Genomic DNA, 16,354 nt, shown 5'->3' on the forward strand with positions numbered 1-16,354 from the left:
TGTGAGCAATCAAGGTGATTAAGGGCCCGTCCACACGGAGACGCTTTTTGGGTTAAACGCAGAGGTTTTGCTTCGTCTTGGCCGAGCGTCCAAACGAATCCTGTAACCGCAATGCCCGAAACCGCACCTTTTTGAAACCTGGTCCCAGAGTGGAAAAATCCGAAACCGTAGCCCTTTTGAATTCGTTTGGACAGCGAAACCACACATCCTACTTGCGTATCGATGATGTCATACCTCAGCTGCCCTGGACTTGACACTTATAGTAGGCTACTGCCTAACAATACTAGGCCTAGTTTTCATACATGACATTACCTACGATTACACTCCGTAGGATAAATATCACAAATGGTGCTGCGCAGCACCGATAGCTTATGACTTGGTGGACTGAACACTGTTTTTCCCGGTGTTTTTTTATGCATTCTCGCTACTGTCAGTGACAGAGAGAACTTAAGTTATTAGGGAAGTGCGGTGTAAGTTTACATTAATTTGTGCGTAGTGCCGGTGTCATTCATTTATTTTACATGTCTTACAACATAAATGAATAGTGAAGTCAGATATGAGCATACAAAGACGCTTAGAACTCAAGTTAAGCCTATAGATGCGCACTAAATGTGCAGTGATAACCAAAACTAATGTGAATCGCGGACTATCCTACAACCAAGGAAAGTAAAGGAGATTATTTTTACCTGCGTTAGCCAAATAAAGGACGGAACTGCACCCTTCACAAACCGTAAAAATTAAGTTTATTAGTTTTACAGTTGACTACAGTTGACAGTTCACTATAAGTAGACAGTTCACTATGGTTTCCTTGCACTAGCCATTTCGTCTTAGCCTATTCTGTCTGTTTGTATAGCCTACAGTGCAAGCTTTGGTCAATTTCTGTAAAGAAACAGTGCCACCTATAGGCCTGGGATATGAAGTAACGTGTTGAGTCGTGTTGAGATTGATCCGTTTGGACGCAAATATTCTTGATACGGTTCCAGGGAAGACGGAGGAAAAAAAGATTGGTTTGGTACGTGTGGACTAGGCCTAAGCCTGTGACATCTGTGACCTTGTGGTCTAGATTAGACTGGTGTGAGGATGCAAGGGTTGCTAACCGATGCAAAGATCTATTAGGGAAACAAATATGAGCATATTATTATTATGTTGTAAAGAGATGTAATGAGTTTGCTATATAATTGAGTAATCGTGTTGACGGTACTTGGAATTTGGTTGTAGAAAATGCTGTAGATGTGTCTTTGGTGCCCTGTTTTTTTTTAGGGGGCAGCCGTGGCCTACTGGTTAGCGCTTCAGACTTGTAACCGGAGGGTTGGCGGTTTGAACCCCACGACCAGTAGGCACAGCTGAAGTGCCCTTGAGCAAGGCACCTAACCCCTCACTGCTCCCCAAGCGCCGCTGTTGTTGCAGACAGCTCACTGCGCCGGGATTAGTGTGTGCTTCACTTCACTGTGTGCTGAGTTTGTTTCACTAATTCACGGATTGGGATAAATGCAGAGACCAAATTTCCCTCACTGGATCAAAAGAGTATATATACTTATATACTTATACTTATCCACAGATTTTTAACAAAGGCATTTCAAGTGACTCTGTGAAACCCCAGGCAGTCCCAGACCCCTCCCCCTCCGTCTGTGCTCACAGACACATAAACTGCTTTCAAACGTCCTCTGCACTACAGTGGTATGCATATGTTTAGACCCCCATGCTAAAAAGAGGAACCTTTTAGGAATCAAAAGATCATCTTTTGGAAATTGATCTTAATGCCTTAAAAAAATGAGAAAAAACCCAACCTTTAAGGAGACCAATTTTCTTTGTGAATGAATAATGTATCGTAAATAAATAAATGACCTTCATTAAAATACAAGATGCATTATAGACCCCCCTATGTTCAATTCTCATAGAGGCAGGCAGATTTTTATTTTTAAAGGCCATTTTTATCATGGATCCAGGATACCATGCATCCTGATAAAGTTCCCTTGGTCTTTGGAATTAAAATAGCCCCATATCATCACATACACTTACCTAAAGATTGGCATGGTTTTCAGTTAGCATGGGGTACTTTCCATAGGATCATCTCTCAATGCAAATCAAACCAGCTAGGCTAACTGAAATAAAACCATGCCAGTCTTTCCCTCCGCCGGAGGCTGACCCAGAGGTCCTGCATGCACCGCAGGTCAGGTAGCGCACAGCGCGTCAGAGAGGCCATCATGACGACCATCATGCCGCAGGCGAGATCCTGAAAAACCGGGGACATTTCTAGTTTGACTATCAAGATAATTGAAAATGTTGATGCTTCATTATTAGAAAAACGAGGGCAAATGTAGTCTTTTTCTGTAAAAATGGGCACTGGAAGGCATGGATGTTTGGTCACCCCATAGGCATATTATCCTGCTAACTGTTGTAAATAACGTTTTTTCCCCCATATGTACACGTGCAGTTGTGAACTCTTTTATGTAATCTGTTTCACGATATGCACGTAAACAAGCCCGAATGCACACTAAGCAGACATTTAGGCTATTCACGCAATTGTGCGTAATACTTGAAGTAGTCATGTAAGTACGAATACTTGAAGCTGACATTCATATTTGACTAGTTTGCAGGAGCACACAAAAGACATCTGAATGGCTGATTGTCATCTAGGCTGCCATTCAACGAAATGCAAATGGCCTATATGAACCTCCATGCCAGGCACACAATTGATGGGCTGTAGTTAGCAGATGCATAGCCACACATTATGGCAATGGCAGATGCCTTTTGTAAGATGCACACCTGCTAAATACAGCTTTTCAAATGTGTGTCTGGCATGGGGGATATTTGCATTTCGTTAAATGGCAGCCTAAATGATAATCAGCCATTCACATGCCTTTTGTGTGTTCCTGCAAACTAGTCAAATATGTATGTACATATTGCATTTAAGTAGCCTATTTGAAGCTAAATGCAGATGGCCATTTTCTTCATTTTCATTACAAGGCTTTATTCATTCTCAACCCTCTTAAAATGTTTTAGTTAAAAAAAATGTATAAATAAATTTTAGATCACTAACAAGATATTACATTAGACATGGTTAATAAGAAGTGTCTATCATCTAGAAGTGATTACTTAACCAGAATGAAAGAGGTTATTAACCTTACAGTACTTACATATGTTAGATGCCCTTAACCTTACATTTGGTGCCGTTGGTAGCATAGTGGCTAAGTAGTATGCAGTAGCCTGACAAGTCCCGGCTTCCATCGGTGTGCCCTAGAGCAAGGCACTTAATCCCAAGTTGCTCTGGGGACAATGGCCCTTGTAATATTATTAACATATGCAAGTCGCTTTGGATCAAAACATCTGCTAAATGAACAAATGTAAATGTTCACAAGCAAATTATTTGGCGGACCCCACTTTGAGACCCACTGGTTTTAACCCATACACCACTCAATGGTTCCTGCACTGCCACTGCCTAACAATTGCATCCATTAATCCATTGAACTAATGTATCTTTCCCTTTATGTCTCCTCTGTGTCAGATGAAGTAACACGTGACTATGCCTATGGAGAGACTAATAACTTGATCCGTGAATGCCGGTTGTTGCCATGGGTACCATCAGACCTGGAGGGTGTTGGCAGCTGCACCCCTGAACCCCCAAATCTTTATTTTGAGGTGTGCTCATATGTCAATAAATATTGACAAACAACTACAATTTAATATCATTAACTGGTGCACAAAACAACAGTCTTAATATGTCTTCTGTCTGAATTGCAGGCCATTATGGCAGGTAATAAAGAAACACTTCCTCGGCCTATTGAGCCCTCCAGTATACCAGAAGACAAAGTATTGAAGTAAGTTTCCTCACTTTCGAGGTCATTTCATCATGTTGATATAGTATATGTATATTGGGGATTGGGTCTGTGGACGTTAAGTGCTTTTCTAGGCATTCCTGTGGATCGGTTAGGCTTGGGTGCATGGTGTTGTAATGGGCAAGTCTTGACGAACAAGTGTGTAGGTGAGTCAAGGTGACTAGGCAATGGCTTCTGTTGCACAGAGGTACGCCTTTTGTCTAGAAAATGACCACATTGGTGCACTAAATTTGTTTTCTTTTCTGTGGAATTACCTGCGTTGTACAAAATGCATTGGGTTTATTTGGACATTTAGAATTCGCTTACCTTATACTGTACGTGTGTGTGTGTGTGTGTGTGTGTGTGTGTCACAGGGTCTACACAGAGATGAAACAAGTCAGAGATAACCTCACACACCCACGATTTCTGATGGTTGAGACTGAGGAGGAGGCTGATGTTCTCTGGATGTACAATCATATCAGAGACTATCGGTATGTATCGGTATCATATGGTCTTTTTGTCTTTTTTTGTTTCATTGGAAAACACACCTGACTTCATCTACAGAAATGACAGTGTTGTGCATATTGGGGGCAGTTGTGGCCTACTGGTTAGGTTGGGGGCAGTCGTGGCCTACTAGTTAGGGCTTCAGGTTTGGAACAGGAGGGTTGCTGGCGATAAAACAAAGCATGAACGTCATTGAGCGTCTGTCCTAGCAAGCTTTTACATTATCACATTATAACTACTGTTAGCCACATAACATTTAGAAGCTGGACATTAGCGAACATAGCTTAATTTCACTGTTTAACAAACAAACTAGCATGCTATGCAGCCAAACAAGCAAACACAGCTAAACGTAAGGACAATGAACTTTTAACCTTTATGGTCTAGAAGTTATCCACAGTTACCCATAGTTAGTCCACTGTTATTTCCGTCATGCATTCTTCTCGATATGAGCTAGTTAGAGATAGAGATAGCTTGGCCATATTATAATATCACACAGGTCTAACTAAATTCAATGTTCTCTCCAGAAACACTTTGTTGAGCCTATAGCTAATGGACCTTGCCCAAAACTTCAGACAGCAGGCTTTACCCTTACAAACTGTCATAGTGTAATATGCCGTTTCTGGCATCCATAAGAAAAGCATTTGTAGATGAATGGCCAACATAACTTAACTGTAGCATACATCTGATTCATCTTCAGGGAAGCAACATTAATCTCCTTCAATAACATGACGCACAACTTTATTTTCATACATTAATTTGATTAATAGGCTCTAGCCTACATGGCTATTAAGCACATTGAAGAGGCTTTCTGTTCATTGTATTTTATTTTATTTTCAGTTGTCAAAAGTTATGGGGGTAAAATTAGTGATGGCAAAATCCCCAATTCTTGAAAATCATGCATAGTTTGTTCCCATATGTTGCACATTACGCTTCATTTTGCTATTTGGTCCTGCCTCCTGGCTCCTCAATATGCCGGCTTCTACGTAAACACTTGGGGTACAAAGGGAAATTGTCGCTTTGGTTTTAGACACACTATGAGGTATTACCTTTTGCTGATCCAAATGGTTCAAACTACTGACTATTAGGGGTTTATTGTTATTTCACCACCCTGGCTTTTGGACCATTTATGGTGTGAAATACCACAACGGCTAATGGGCCTGCCACACCTCACTGTCTCACACATGCATACACAGGTCTCAGTCCATTTGAAAGTCAGTCAGGGATCAAAGCTTAAAAAACTAAAATACCGAATGCTACATAGTCTAGCCTTTGTCCAGTTTCATTTCATTTCTCTTGAATGGCCTAACAACAACATGTTACATTTATATAGCGTTTTTACCACCCCCAATGTGTAGCTCCCACCTGGGTGATGCACGGCAGCCATTATGCTCACCACACACCAGCTTGAGGTGGAGAGTGAGGGAGCAAAAATACTGAATGCTACATAGTCTAACCTTTGTCCAGTCTAATTTAATGTCTCTTCAATGGCCTAAGACATCATTGTGTTTACGTATTTTGACCTTTGGGTCAAACAGTACATTTTGAGACATGAGACCTTTAGGTCAGACAGCACATTTCAAGACAGCTGACATTAATTTTTTTCCATTCCTCTGCGGTTGATTTGCACAACTGCAAGTTGTGTGACTCAGCTTGTCTGGCGACTTAAAAGCGGAATTATAAACAGAACATAAGATTCATGCAGAACACTTATATGTTTTAAAGCAGTGCGTGTGAAACACTTATATGTCGTAAAGCAGTGCAATAACTTTTCTTAATTGTCAACATACGCAAACAGATACATTTGTATTTACAATTTCTCCAACAGTTGGATTCTCTAGTTTCCCCAGAAAATGTACTAATGTCTATATTGAAGATGTTCTTAATAAAGCTTGACGGTTGGATCAGGGTCGGTGATTAGATGAATTTATTGTAGATGATAAAACAATGAATACCAAAACCTAGGCTCTAGGCTAAGTCTCTGAACAGGTAAATTGCAGAGTTTAACAGTCTGGTTGTTATTAGAAGCGGGCTACTGAGCGTCCTGATAGAATAGTTATACTAAAACCATGAGAATGTAAATATGTCAACGTGGCAGTTACCAACCATTGCACAAACTAGGCGTGACCATAAATGAAAACACTATGACCCTGGTCCAAAAACAGGGTGATATCTCACTCCGCTCATGTTATAGCTGAGACCTCAGAGATGTCTCCAGCCAGCATGGCATTATGTCCTTAAATCCTATAGGCAAATCCTGACATTAAATCCTAATTGTTTGTGACACAGGAGCACACAATGACATTACAAACTTTTCAATTTCATTAGCCAATATAACCAGTGCACTGACAAGTGAATAATTAGACAACTGCAGTTTTTCCTAAGGAGACATGCCATAAATATGACTACCTACTTGTTGCACCTCAGATGTCCACTTTACATCTCTATTACCTTGATGAAAGTTAGTCTTAAATGTAGAATTCTGATGCATCCTAGATGTATCTCACGTGTAGTTTGTGCAAACACACACAAATGGTCTCACTAATAGCCAGACTGATGCCCTGACAGGTCATGTGTGTAGAATTCTGATGTATTCTGGCCTATATTCTGATGTGTTCATAAGTCATAAGAAAGGTAGATATATGAAAGGTTACAGACAGACCATGTTTATATAACAAATTGTCCTTGCACTAGTTTACAGGGCAGGGTGCCACAGTTAGATTGGAGATGGTGCTGCTGGGTGTAACCGAGGCACAAGCCAGGCCTTTGTTATAACTAATATTATCAGTACAGGCTCCCTGTGTTCTGGGTCATGGGTCACATTATCTTCACCTATCGTTGTGTCTCAGGGATATTCCCTAAGACAGATTGAGGAAGTGACTAGCCTACAAAAGCATCTCTGTTGGATGCCCAGCAGCCCACTTCAACCAGAAACTATGAACCAGTCTGCACTTTGGCTTTCGAGACGTAGCCATTTTTCTTTGCTTTTGTTATTGTGTCATTTGTAATAAATTACTTCATTAATCCTGATCCACCCGTCAAGTTTTATTTCAATGCAACTTTGATACATTGATGCAAAACACAAACAATCTAATATAAAGTAACTAGCAGTTACATTTTTCCTCATTTTTAGATAAAGTAACAGTTTATTAATGACTATTTTCTCCTGATATAGTTACTTAGTGTCACTGAGACACAGTACCATACACTACTTCCAATGTCTCACTCACCTTTTAGTGTCCACTATTATTTTACAAGTTATCAGTTCAACATTTTTCAAGTCACTATTTTCCTTTTCTCCCACAAGAATTGGTATGCAAAGTGTGTTTTTTGTTGTTGTATTCTGTTATTAAAAAGCACATTTCTCTGACCTCCAATTGTGGATGATAATAAATGCATTGAATTGAAAATTGACTTTAACTGAACCTCTGTTTATCTTTATGTAACCATAGCAAGCTGAGTGAAGAGAGGCCTCACGTCCTTTTAAATCAGTTCCCGTGTGAAGTGGCGGTCACTACGAAGGACTGCCTGGCATCTGTGTCACGTCGTGCACAGGGGGATGAGGGCGCCCAATGGATCCCGAAGACCTTTAACCTTCAGACAGAATTGCCTCAGTTTGTCAAGCACTACCAGCAGAGAAAGAACAGGTGGGCTGTGTAAACACACACACAAACACACACACACACACACACACACACACACACAGAGGAAGAGAGATATAGAGTGAGAGAGATATTCATCCACTCTTCTCCATATATTAGTCATGGTTATGTGCATTCTCTCGTAAATATTTTTCTACTACAAGTTCAGTAGTAGTGCCAAAAACCTTTTAGGCAAGTCCCTCCACTCGGCGGCCATATTGTAACGCTTTTTGGGCACTTATTGGGCAGAAATGCGCATGCCCAAGGTCACATGTCAGCGTTTTTTGCCACTGAAGAGGCGGGATATGTCAGAGATGGGACAACTGCCATATTGGCGTTACAAACTAACCCCATGCATTTCTATGGAGGATTTTTTGTGTGCTGTGTCGACTCATTGGAAAGTTTCTGGTAGTGCACACCTTTATCACATGTCGCCTGGCACTTTGTTTGGGCGTCATAATTTCCCGATACCTGTAAGACCAACACAAAACCTGCAATAGATAACTACGAATCACCTATAATGTGTAACAATGAAGTAGCCAAACTACTTCTTGCTTATTTTTGTTTCAGTATTTTATTTTCCACATTTTAAAATGTACTTTGAAAATAACACAAACATGATTCATCTTCTTGTGTAGAGGAGAGGATAACCATTGGATTTGCAAGCCCTGGAATCTGGCCCGTGGACTTGACACACACATAACCAACAACCTCAACTACATCATCAGACAGAGAGAAAGCACCCCTAAGGTAGGCCTTGTCGTCGTCGCTTATGCCAGTATTAGACTCGACAGTAAGTGTTTGTGGCCTTTCTTCCTGTGCCGCCTTTAGTGACGTAAGACACTTGCAAAAAAAAAAAAAAACATTTAACAGCCCTGCCATGGTGGTCATCAGTACAGATGTTGTTACCACTGTAGGTAGACATATTGTATAGATTACATATTCACTTGGTATTAATACATAAACAGAGTATTCAGCCATTATTGTCATACCATGGTCACGATTGTCGATTGAGTTTGTCAGAAGAGCTTATCATCTTTATTTCTCTCACTCCTCCAACCCTTGTTTTATCAGGTGGTTTGTAAATATTTGGAGGATCCCGTCTTGTTTGACAGAGAGGATATAGGTTTGGTCAAGATGGACATTCGCTACATGGTGCTGCTGCGCTCGGTCAACCCCCTCCGTCTATATGCATACAACGTCTTCTGGCTCCGCTTCGCCAACAAGTAATGTTTATAATCTCTATTCTTATTTAACAAATTAATTTGTTAAAGGGATGTTATTTTTTTCTATTTCATTATTATTATAGAGATGTGTCAGGGAATTTACCCCAACATATAGACACAAGAACCACAACACGTAGTAGTATGGGTTTGCCCACAATACTCTGGTACCACGAGGAGAACGTGCTAGTGAAAGGTATGATACCTTTCACCATCAGTCTCTGACCCTGCAGCCCAAAAGCTGTGTCTTTTATTGTACAGATGCACACAGAAAATAGGAAGCAAGACATAACACTTCATGGTGACTTCCTCTTTTCTCACCCACACACAGACACAGACAGGATTCAGTCCGGGTGCACACTTAACTTGAACTCTCTGTTCTTAGAACTCAGCACAACAACATTTAACTTGAACACTCTGTTCTTAGAACTCAGCACAACAATATTTCTGCGTACACAAATGGTTATACAATGATAATAATAATTCCTTTACATGATGTTAGGTCTACAATTTGTTTATGCAGGGGGAAAATATATTTAAAAATGTATTTAATATATATATAAACTTCTATGGAAAGTACATGGCACGCAGATTGTTGCAACTCTCTTGTTTCTCTCTTATTTTACTCAACCCTCTTTCTTTCTCCGACTTTCTCCTGCCTGGTTCTGTCTATCCCTCCCACACCCCTTCTCATCTCTTCCTCCACCTCCCCCGCAACTGTTCCTATCTGTTCTTTCTCCTCTCTCTTTCCCTCCCCCACCCTCCTTCTGACTTCAGACCATTCTCCCTCGACACCTTTGATGACTATCAGAAGCACTTCACAGTAATGAACTATGCTGAGGGAGTTGTGCTAAAACAGGTAAGGGGCCTCATTATCTTTAAAGACCTGTGGAATTCACAGATATGATTTCCAGTCATAGTTTGGGTCCCATCAATTTCCCAATAAATAATATTTATGAATAATTCAGTGTCTTCACACATTTCCTAAATGAAACAATTATGTTGTAGATTTTAAGTACAATATCAGTAATGGCTGTTAAGATGCCATTTGAATTGGAGTTGTGTTACATGTACTGTACATAACACGGGTGAAAGTGGGAATGGAAAAGGACATCGTCGTACTGCATTCATGATGTAGAATAAATTGCACCAAATAGACACAGCGATTGTCAGGGCATGGTCAACATCATGTGTTGATGAGGGGATGGTCAGCATAATGTGATGGATAAATATTAATTGCACTAAATAGACACTGTGATAGTCAGGGCATGGTCAACATCATGTGTTGATGAGGGGATGCTCAGGATAATGTGATAGATAGATACCTGTGGTGTCCCTCTGTCATTTTGTGCCTTAGGCAACTACGTATGTCTCCTACGCCTAGAGCCAACCCTGCCAGGGACAGACCACAGAGAGCAGAATACACAGATAGCCTATTGATATGTAGGTCTCAGAGAGGCCACGTCTCCAAGCTGGCTTTGACACCCTCACCTGTAAATTAGCAAATCTTGCTGTTTAGAGTCATTCTGTGTCAAATCAGACAAAAGCCAAGAAAATGGTTGCAGCACCGACTCCGATATCCCTAAAAGTTTGTCTACACAATGTTTAGGTTCTATAACTATAACCATAACTAATATTTTGTTCATATTTTTGTTCAATTCTATTGTTTTCATAGTCTTTTTGCCCTTGATGTTTACACTCTCTAAAAGGCCTTATCTTGGAGGCCCTTTTTGGACATTGATATCTTAAAAAGTATTATTCCTAGCCTAACCAAACTTTGTAGAATAGAAGACAAACATCAGACAATCTCATTAAGATTCAGACATTAAAAGTTTGTACCTCAGTCTCATTGGTTTTATAGAAGTCCCTAGTTTCAGAAAATACATGCAATAAAGTGATGTTGAATGTCTCAAAACTCTTTTATTGAGACATACCTGCCATCAATCAACTATCCAAAGCATGGACAGTTAGCTTGTTTACAGTTGATTCCATTGTTGCGAAGCCTGCCTCCAGGCTCATCCGTCGTCCTACTATCGTTGCTATAGTTACCATTCATAAGCATTGATATTGAACGGCGATTAAACTTTTTTTACCAGATCTACTTCATACAGTAGGTGTCCCGTTATTCAGAATTAAAAGCCACCCCGCCAGCCAATCAGAAAAGAGTATTTCTTCTCTCCGGGTGATAATAAAAAATGATACATGGTTCCCGTCATAAGGTATTCTCGTGTTTCGAGCTTTTAAGTATTGTGTTCTCATTTGTTGATTTAATCTTCTCAATCACAATTCACTATTGAATGGGCCCCTGAGGGCACCCTCACTTTGGGTCCTTTTCTTCTCGAGATCTTTATCACTGTTTTCCCTATATCTGGGTGTCACTCTTGATGTCATACAAAAGTATGAAGGATTCTTGTTTTGAACAATGTTTGAGGTGCATTTGAGCAGAGGGGTAACTTGGCAAGCAAATCCCACGTGCAGGTGGGTGCATGAACCTTCAAGGGAACAGGCCATTCTGTCCTTGTTACTGCAGAGTGGTACTTAGGCCGTTTCTTATGCTGGAAATTTACCACATTGGTCTTCCACACAGACAATTTGAGGAGGCTAGGGAAAAAATTGTCAAGAAGATATTAATACCCAAAAATGGCATGTGTTTTTTAAAATGTAAAAATGAAAGAATTTCAATGTCTGAAAAAGATATGAAGACAAGATTTGCACAGAAATATTTCACAGGTCTTGGTTTTAGGACCCATTGATGAGACAAAGTTTGAACGAAATCTGAAATGGTGCAGCAACAACCTTATCTGATTTGACACAGAATGACTCATTACACATATGCATGGCCTTCCATGGCGTCAGTCTGGCTGCCTGTATGGTGTTAGTTACCAATGAGATACATCCAAACTTGACACAGAGAGGCCACAATGATAAGAAATTGACACTGATATTACTGATAGCAAGGAAAAGTGTGTATTGCGGTATTGCAACTGCCCAAATACTTCTGTTAAAAAATTCTGTTATCTGCATTACAATTCCTTGATCGACTCATGGTTAATTGTAACAGTTATCCATGTGTAATCTGAAATAGCCTGAAGTTACAAGGTTCATGTTTTAATACCCATCTCCCTTTACTTCTCCTTTATAGGTTCATTATGATGAGTTCATTCCCATGTTTGAAAAGCAGTACCCACAATATCCCTGGAAACAAGTTGAGGTACGGAACACAAATGGTTTACGCACATTTCAACGCATCTTTGGTTTGCTTCTCCTATAACTCGTTGATAAGAGAAAGGAAAACATCCAAGGCATTCCTGTGCTTGTTGTGTGTAAGTATAGTGCACATGCCTCTCCCAAGGTCTGCTGAGTCCTTACCTCTTACCACTAGAAAGTCCATGACGGGTCATTTTGACCGTTATTTTTTTTTTTTTCTATTGTTTTGTTCTGCTGGTGAAATTTTGAGTTTGGATCTGTCATGGAAAAACTGGTCCACTTCCTAATCCAATTAGCAATTAATCACTTAACTATTTACTAATTAGCACTCTGGGACTGACAAGGCGTCCGAAGGAGACAATGCAGACAGGAGATCTCTGAAGAATGTTTGAAAAATGATTCTTTATTCACCGTATTGCAGTGATAGTCCAGCCTAAACAATGTCCAGACCAGGTGTCAAGCAATAGGGTGAGGTGAGATGTCATCAGCTGGCGCCCCCCGATGAGATCTGACTACAAGGTGGCTGCGGCCTATTTTTTATACTCCTTAACCTTAGAGTTGGGCCCTCTCCTCTCGCCGCTCTCAAAAGACTCCTGTTGGCCAATCAGCATTAACCACTTGGGGGGGGGTTCAACATCCAATAGATTATAATAAGCAGGGTAGCCAGTTTATTAAAATGAAATCTATGACATTATGAAATTCAGCCTAATAACAAAGGCTATTGTCAAAAATGAATCTGAGCAGAGCTAATTGTCAAACATTTTTACGTGCACAACTGAACATCGCACAACTGAAAAAACTGAAAGTTAACACAAAACAGCTGTCTTTATTACATCTCGGCTAAGCCTACTGGAGATAGTCCCAAAGTGGCCTATTGGTCTCTTTCTGGGCATTTTTTCCCGTTTTCCACGCAGTTGATGGACGATGTCCAGCCTTGAGCCATGATTTCACGAATGGCTTAGGGTTGAACTGGACCAGGGGAGGTGCATTGATGCTCAGAAAAAGAAGCGCATTTAAGCTGCGCTCCCTTAAAGGATTTCTGGCTGTGTCATCGATATCATTAAGCGCAGAGAATCCTCTCTCGCATTCTGCCGAAGTAGCCTAGGTAAAAACGTGTTGTAACAATTTTCTAATTTTCTAATATCTAATTCTAATTAAATTATACATTCCTTTTAACTTTTTCCACTGCTGCTAATTGCTCAATCGCTAACAATGCTCTAGCAAAATTAATAACAACTCGATTCAGAGAAGGGTGAGATCGGACAGGACAGGGGGCTATTATGCGGAGCAGTGGCCCTGCAGTTTTTGGGGGGGGGGGGGGGTGAATACACATTGCAACCAACGGGGAAAATGTAGATGATCATAGTTACGGGTTGGCAACTTGACAATGAATGAGTGGGCCCCCTCTGACAGTGATTTCGAGCAAAACTAGTAGTGCCCTGGCCAGAACTAAGGGGGCGGGGCACTACCGGGCCCTATGGTAATTCGAACACTGCTGTTACTTGGCCTTGCTGTTATCATCACCATTACATCATCCTCTCGCTCTTGACCATCTAATGAGAGGCCTAGTGTCACTGTGACTCCTTCACCCCACTCCTTGACTGCTGGTCTGGTCTGTTTAAGATGTGTACAGGCCTTGAAGTCTCATAATAATTGCAGTAATATCCAAGTTTATAAAACCCATGCATCCTTTAAGTCATAGAAATCCACCACAAATTCCAATGGTCAAAATGACTGCCTTGGCAGTTCTAGTACTTTTGAAATTCTTGGCAGTACTAGTGTTAAATATACTTCTCCCTTGTTTCCCCTTTTTTCTGCATCTCTCCGCTGAAAGGAAGTCTGCTGTCTTAAATGTAGTCCAACTCGTTTGTGTTTGGGGGTTTTACATCCGGTGATCTTCACCAAGCCTCTATTGACTGCTGTCATGTTATTTCATTACACATCATGTTCGCAGTTCATTTGAAGATGATTTAGCATACTATACTATACCCAGCTCCAGTGTCCTTTGATTCTCCCCTCTATCTTCACCTCAGTTCTCTCTTGTCTCTTATCTCTAATTTTATTTTAATGAAGCACACACTCCTGTGTATGTTTTCTCTGGCTTTAAGCCCAATCTGAGGCTGCCTGTTCTTTGTCAAGTTTATACCTTTCTCAATCTTGCTAGTTTTATACTTACCTGTTTGCTTATTTTGCATGTATTCCTTTTATTTTTCTATTTGTGTCATTCCTTTTTAGATCCTTCTACTTACGTTTGCGTTAGTATCTTCCTGTTTTAAAAATGCATTAAAAGTGGTTTGACTTGACTCAGTGACTCACTAAGTAGAGGCCTTGATTATAGTAACATTTGTCAGAGGTGTATTTGGGTCTTGTTAAGATTAGTTTTTTGTCACTTGTGCTTAAACCCTCAGATTAGAGCTTAGATTGGGCCCAAAAAATCAAGCCCGACCAGCCCTTGCACGTTGTGTCCGAGCCCGTCCCGGCCCAACACATTAACTGTAATTATGAGCCCGAGCCAGATTTAAACCGACAACTTTTTAATGCGTTGGCCGTTATAACTGACGTTCTGAACTACAATTCTGAGTTGTTTGAACTACAGAAATCTGTTCAGAATTATCTTAATGAATAATGCAACAAGGGCGAAACATGTAAACTGATTTGTTTGTTTATTCAAAATGGAATCCGAATGAAGAAACGTAGGCCTAAGCCACTTACAACATAAAATGGCCTTATATCCCTGCAGCAAAACTCTGTGAGGGCTTGCCTCACCCTCAGGGGTATGCTTGGGGAAGTAACAAAAGAGCACATTGAAGGCTGACTATCATAGTTTCTGCAGGCAAGCCTGCTTCATGTGTCTGTTCATCGTCGAAGTCCCCGTTTTTTTGCTGTCATAGGCGAGCAGCGAGCCACACTTAATGCACTCGACAAAGCCAGCACATATGTTGTGTCACTGCTCACGACTAAAATGGTTCAAACTTGCTCAAAGTTAATTTGTATTTACAAATACATCTTCAAGCTCCATGTTGCACTGCTGCTACACAATACAGCACTGCAGGCCCGGTGTGATGCGTATGAGTGGAGGAGACGCTGTGCTGTTGCATTTTGTAACTTTGTAGCATAACTTGTGCAACTTTGTACACATGTGTTATATAATATTTTTGATTATGGCATAGCCTTCTCCCCATTAGGCTAATAGAGTAATGATTTTAAAAATAATTAACAAATAAGCAAAAAAATGCTTGATCAAGGGCCCGGCCTGGCCCGAGGATAGTGGCGGGAAATATCGGCCTGACCCGGCCCTCGGGTCAAGTTCGGGCTTGGGAAGAAAATCTATATTCTACCTCAGATAGATATGTTTCATTATTTTGTGCCCCTTCTATCTAAGTTTTGTGCCCCTTCATCTAAGTTTTCGGTGTGTGTGTGTGTAATTGGCTGTGTTCTTAAATCCACAGGCAGATATCTTTGTGGCCTTTGGTGAGCTGTTCCAGGCTGCTAGCTCCCGGCCTGCCCCCTATGGCATAGCTGACTATCCCTCTTCCAGAGCCATCTATGCCATCGACCTGATGCTGAAATGGGACAAAACTGAACAAGGTAACACACCTAATAACTGCTCCTGCGGATGTAATGTATTGCTGAGTACTAGTGTTGGATTCTCTGGTTTCCCCAGGAAAATGTTGCGTTGTGTTTTGGTATTAATGTCTGTATTGAAGACGTTCTCAATAAAGCTTGACGGTTGGATCAAGATCGGAGATTAGATGATTTTATTGTAGGGAATAAAACAAAACAAACAGGCTAATATAAACTGCAGATTCTAATAGTCTGTGTGGTGGAAAAATGCCACTAACCCTTTGCAGCCAAATTGAACTCTCTGAATAATGAGATCCTTGTAGCCAGTCAGAATGTGATCAGTTAATTATATTGGTGGATGGTTTTACCATATATTCCATAAAAAACAATGTGTGCCATCAAT

The 16,354-nt window shown here is 40.7% G+C and overlaps 1 protein-coding gene across 1 annotated transcript in view; it reads left to right on the plus strand.

Annotated features, from left to right (window-relative positions):
• Positions 1–16,354, plus strand: part of ttll12 (tubulin tyrosine ligase-like family, member 12) — a 42,131-nt gene that overhangs the window by 23,678 nt on the left and 2,099 nt on the right. Inside the window, exons 5-13 of the mRNA XM_076296616.1 lie at positions 3,506–3,639; positions 3,742–3,818; positions 4,190–4,306; positions 7,769–7,963; positions 8,596–8,707; positions 9,032–9,183; positions 9,958–10,039; positions 12,323–12,391; positions 15,837–15,975. Coding sequence (XP_076152731.1) covers positions 3,506–3,639; positions 3,742–3,818; positions 4,190–4,306; positions 7,769–7,963; positions 8,596–8,707; positions 9,032–9,183; positions 9,958–10,039; positions 12,323–12,391; positions 15,837–15,975 — 1,077 coding nt within the window. The remainder of the gene's footprint in view (positions 1–3,505; positions 3,640–3,741; positions 3,819–4,189; positions 4,307–7,768; positions 7,964–8,595; positions 8,708–9,031; positions 9,184–9,957; positions 10,040–12,322; positions 12,392–15,836; positions 15,976–16,354) is intronic.

The sequence above is a fragment of the Alosa pseudoharengus genome, unplaced genomic scaffold (assembly GCF_046254945.1).
Source record: "Alosa pseudoharengus isolate Yale_2024_CS ecotype anadromous, Long Island Sound unplaced genomic scaffold, YU_APseudo_1.1 YU_APseudo_1.1_scf_20, whole genome shotgun sequence".
NCBI classification, from domain to species: domain Eukaryota; kingdom Metazoa; phylum Chordata; class Actinopteri; order Clupeiformes; family Clupeidae; genus Alosa; species Alosa pseudoharengus.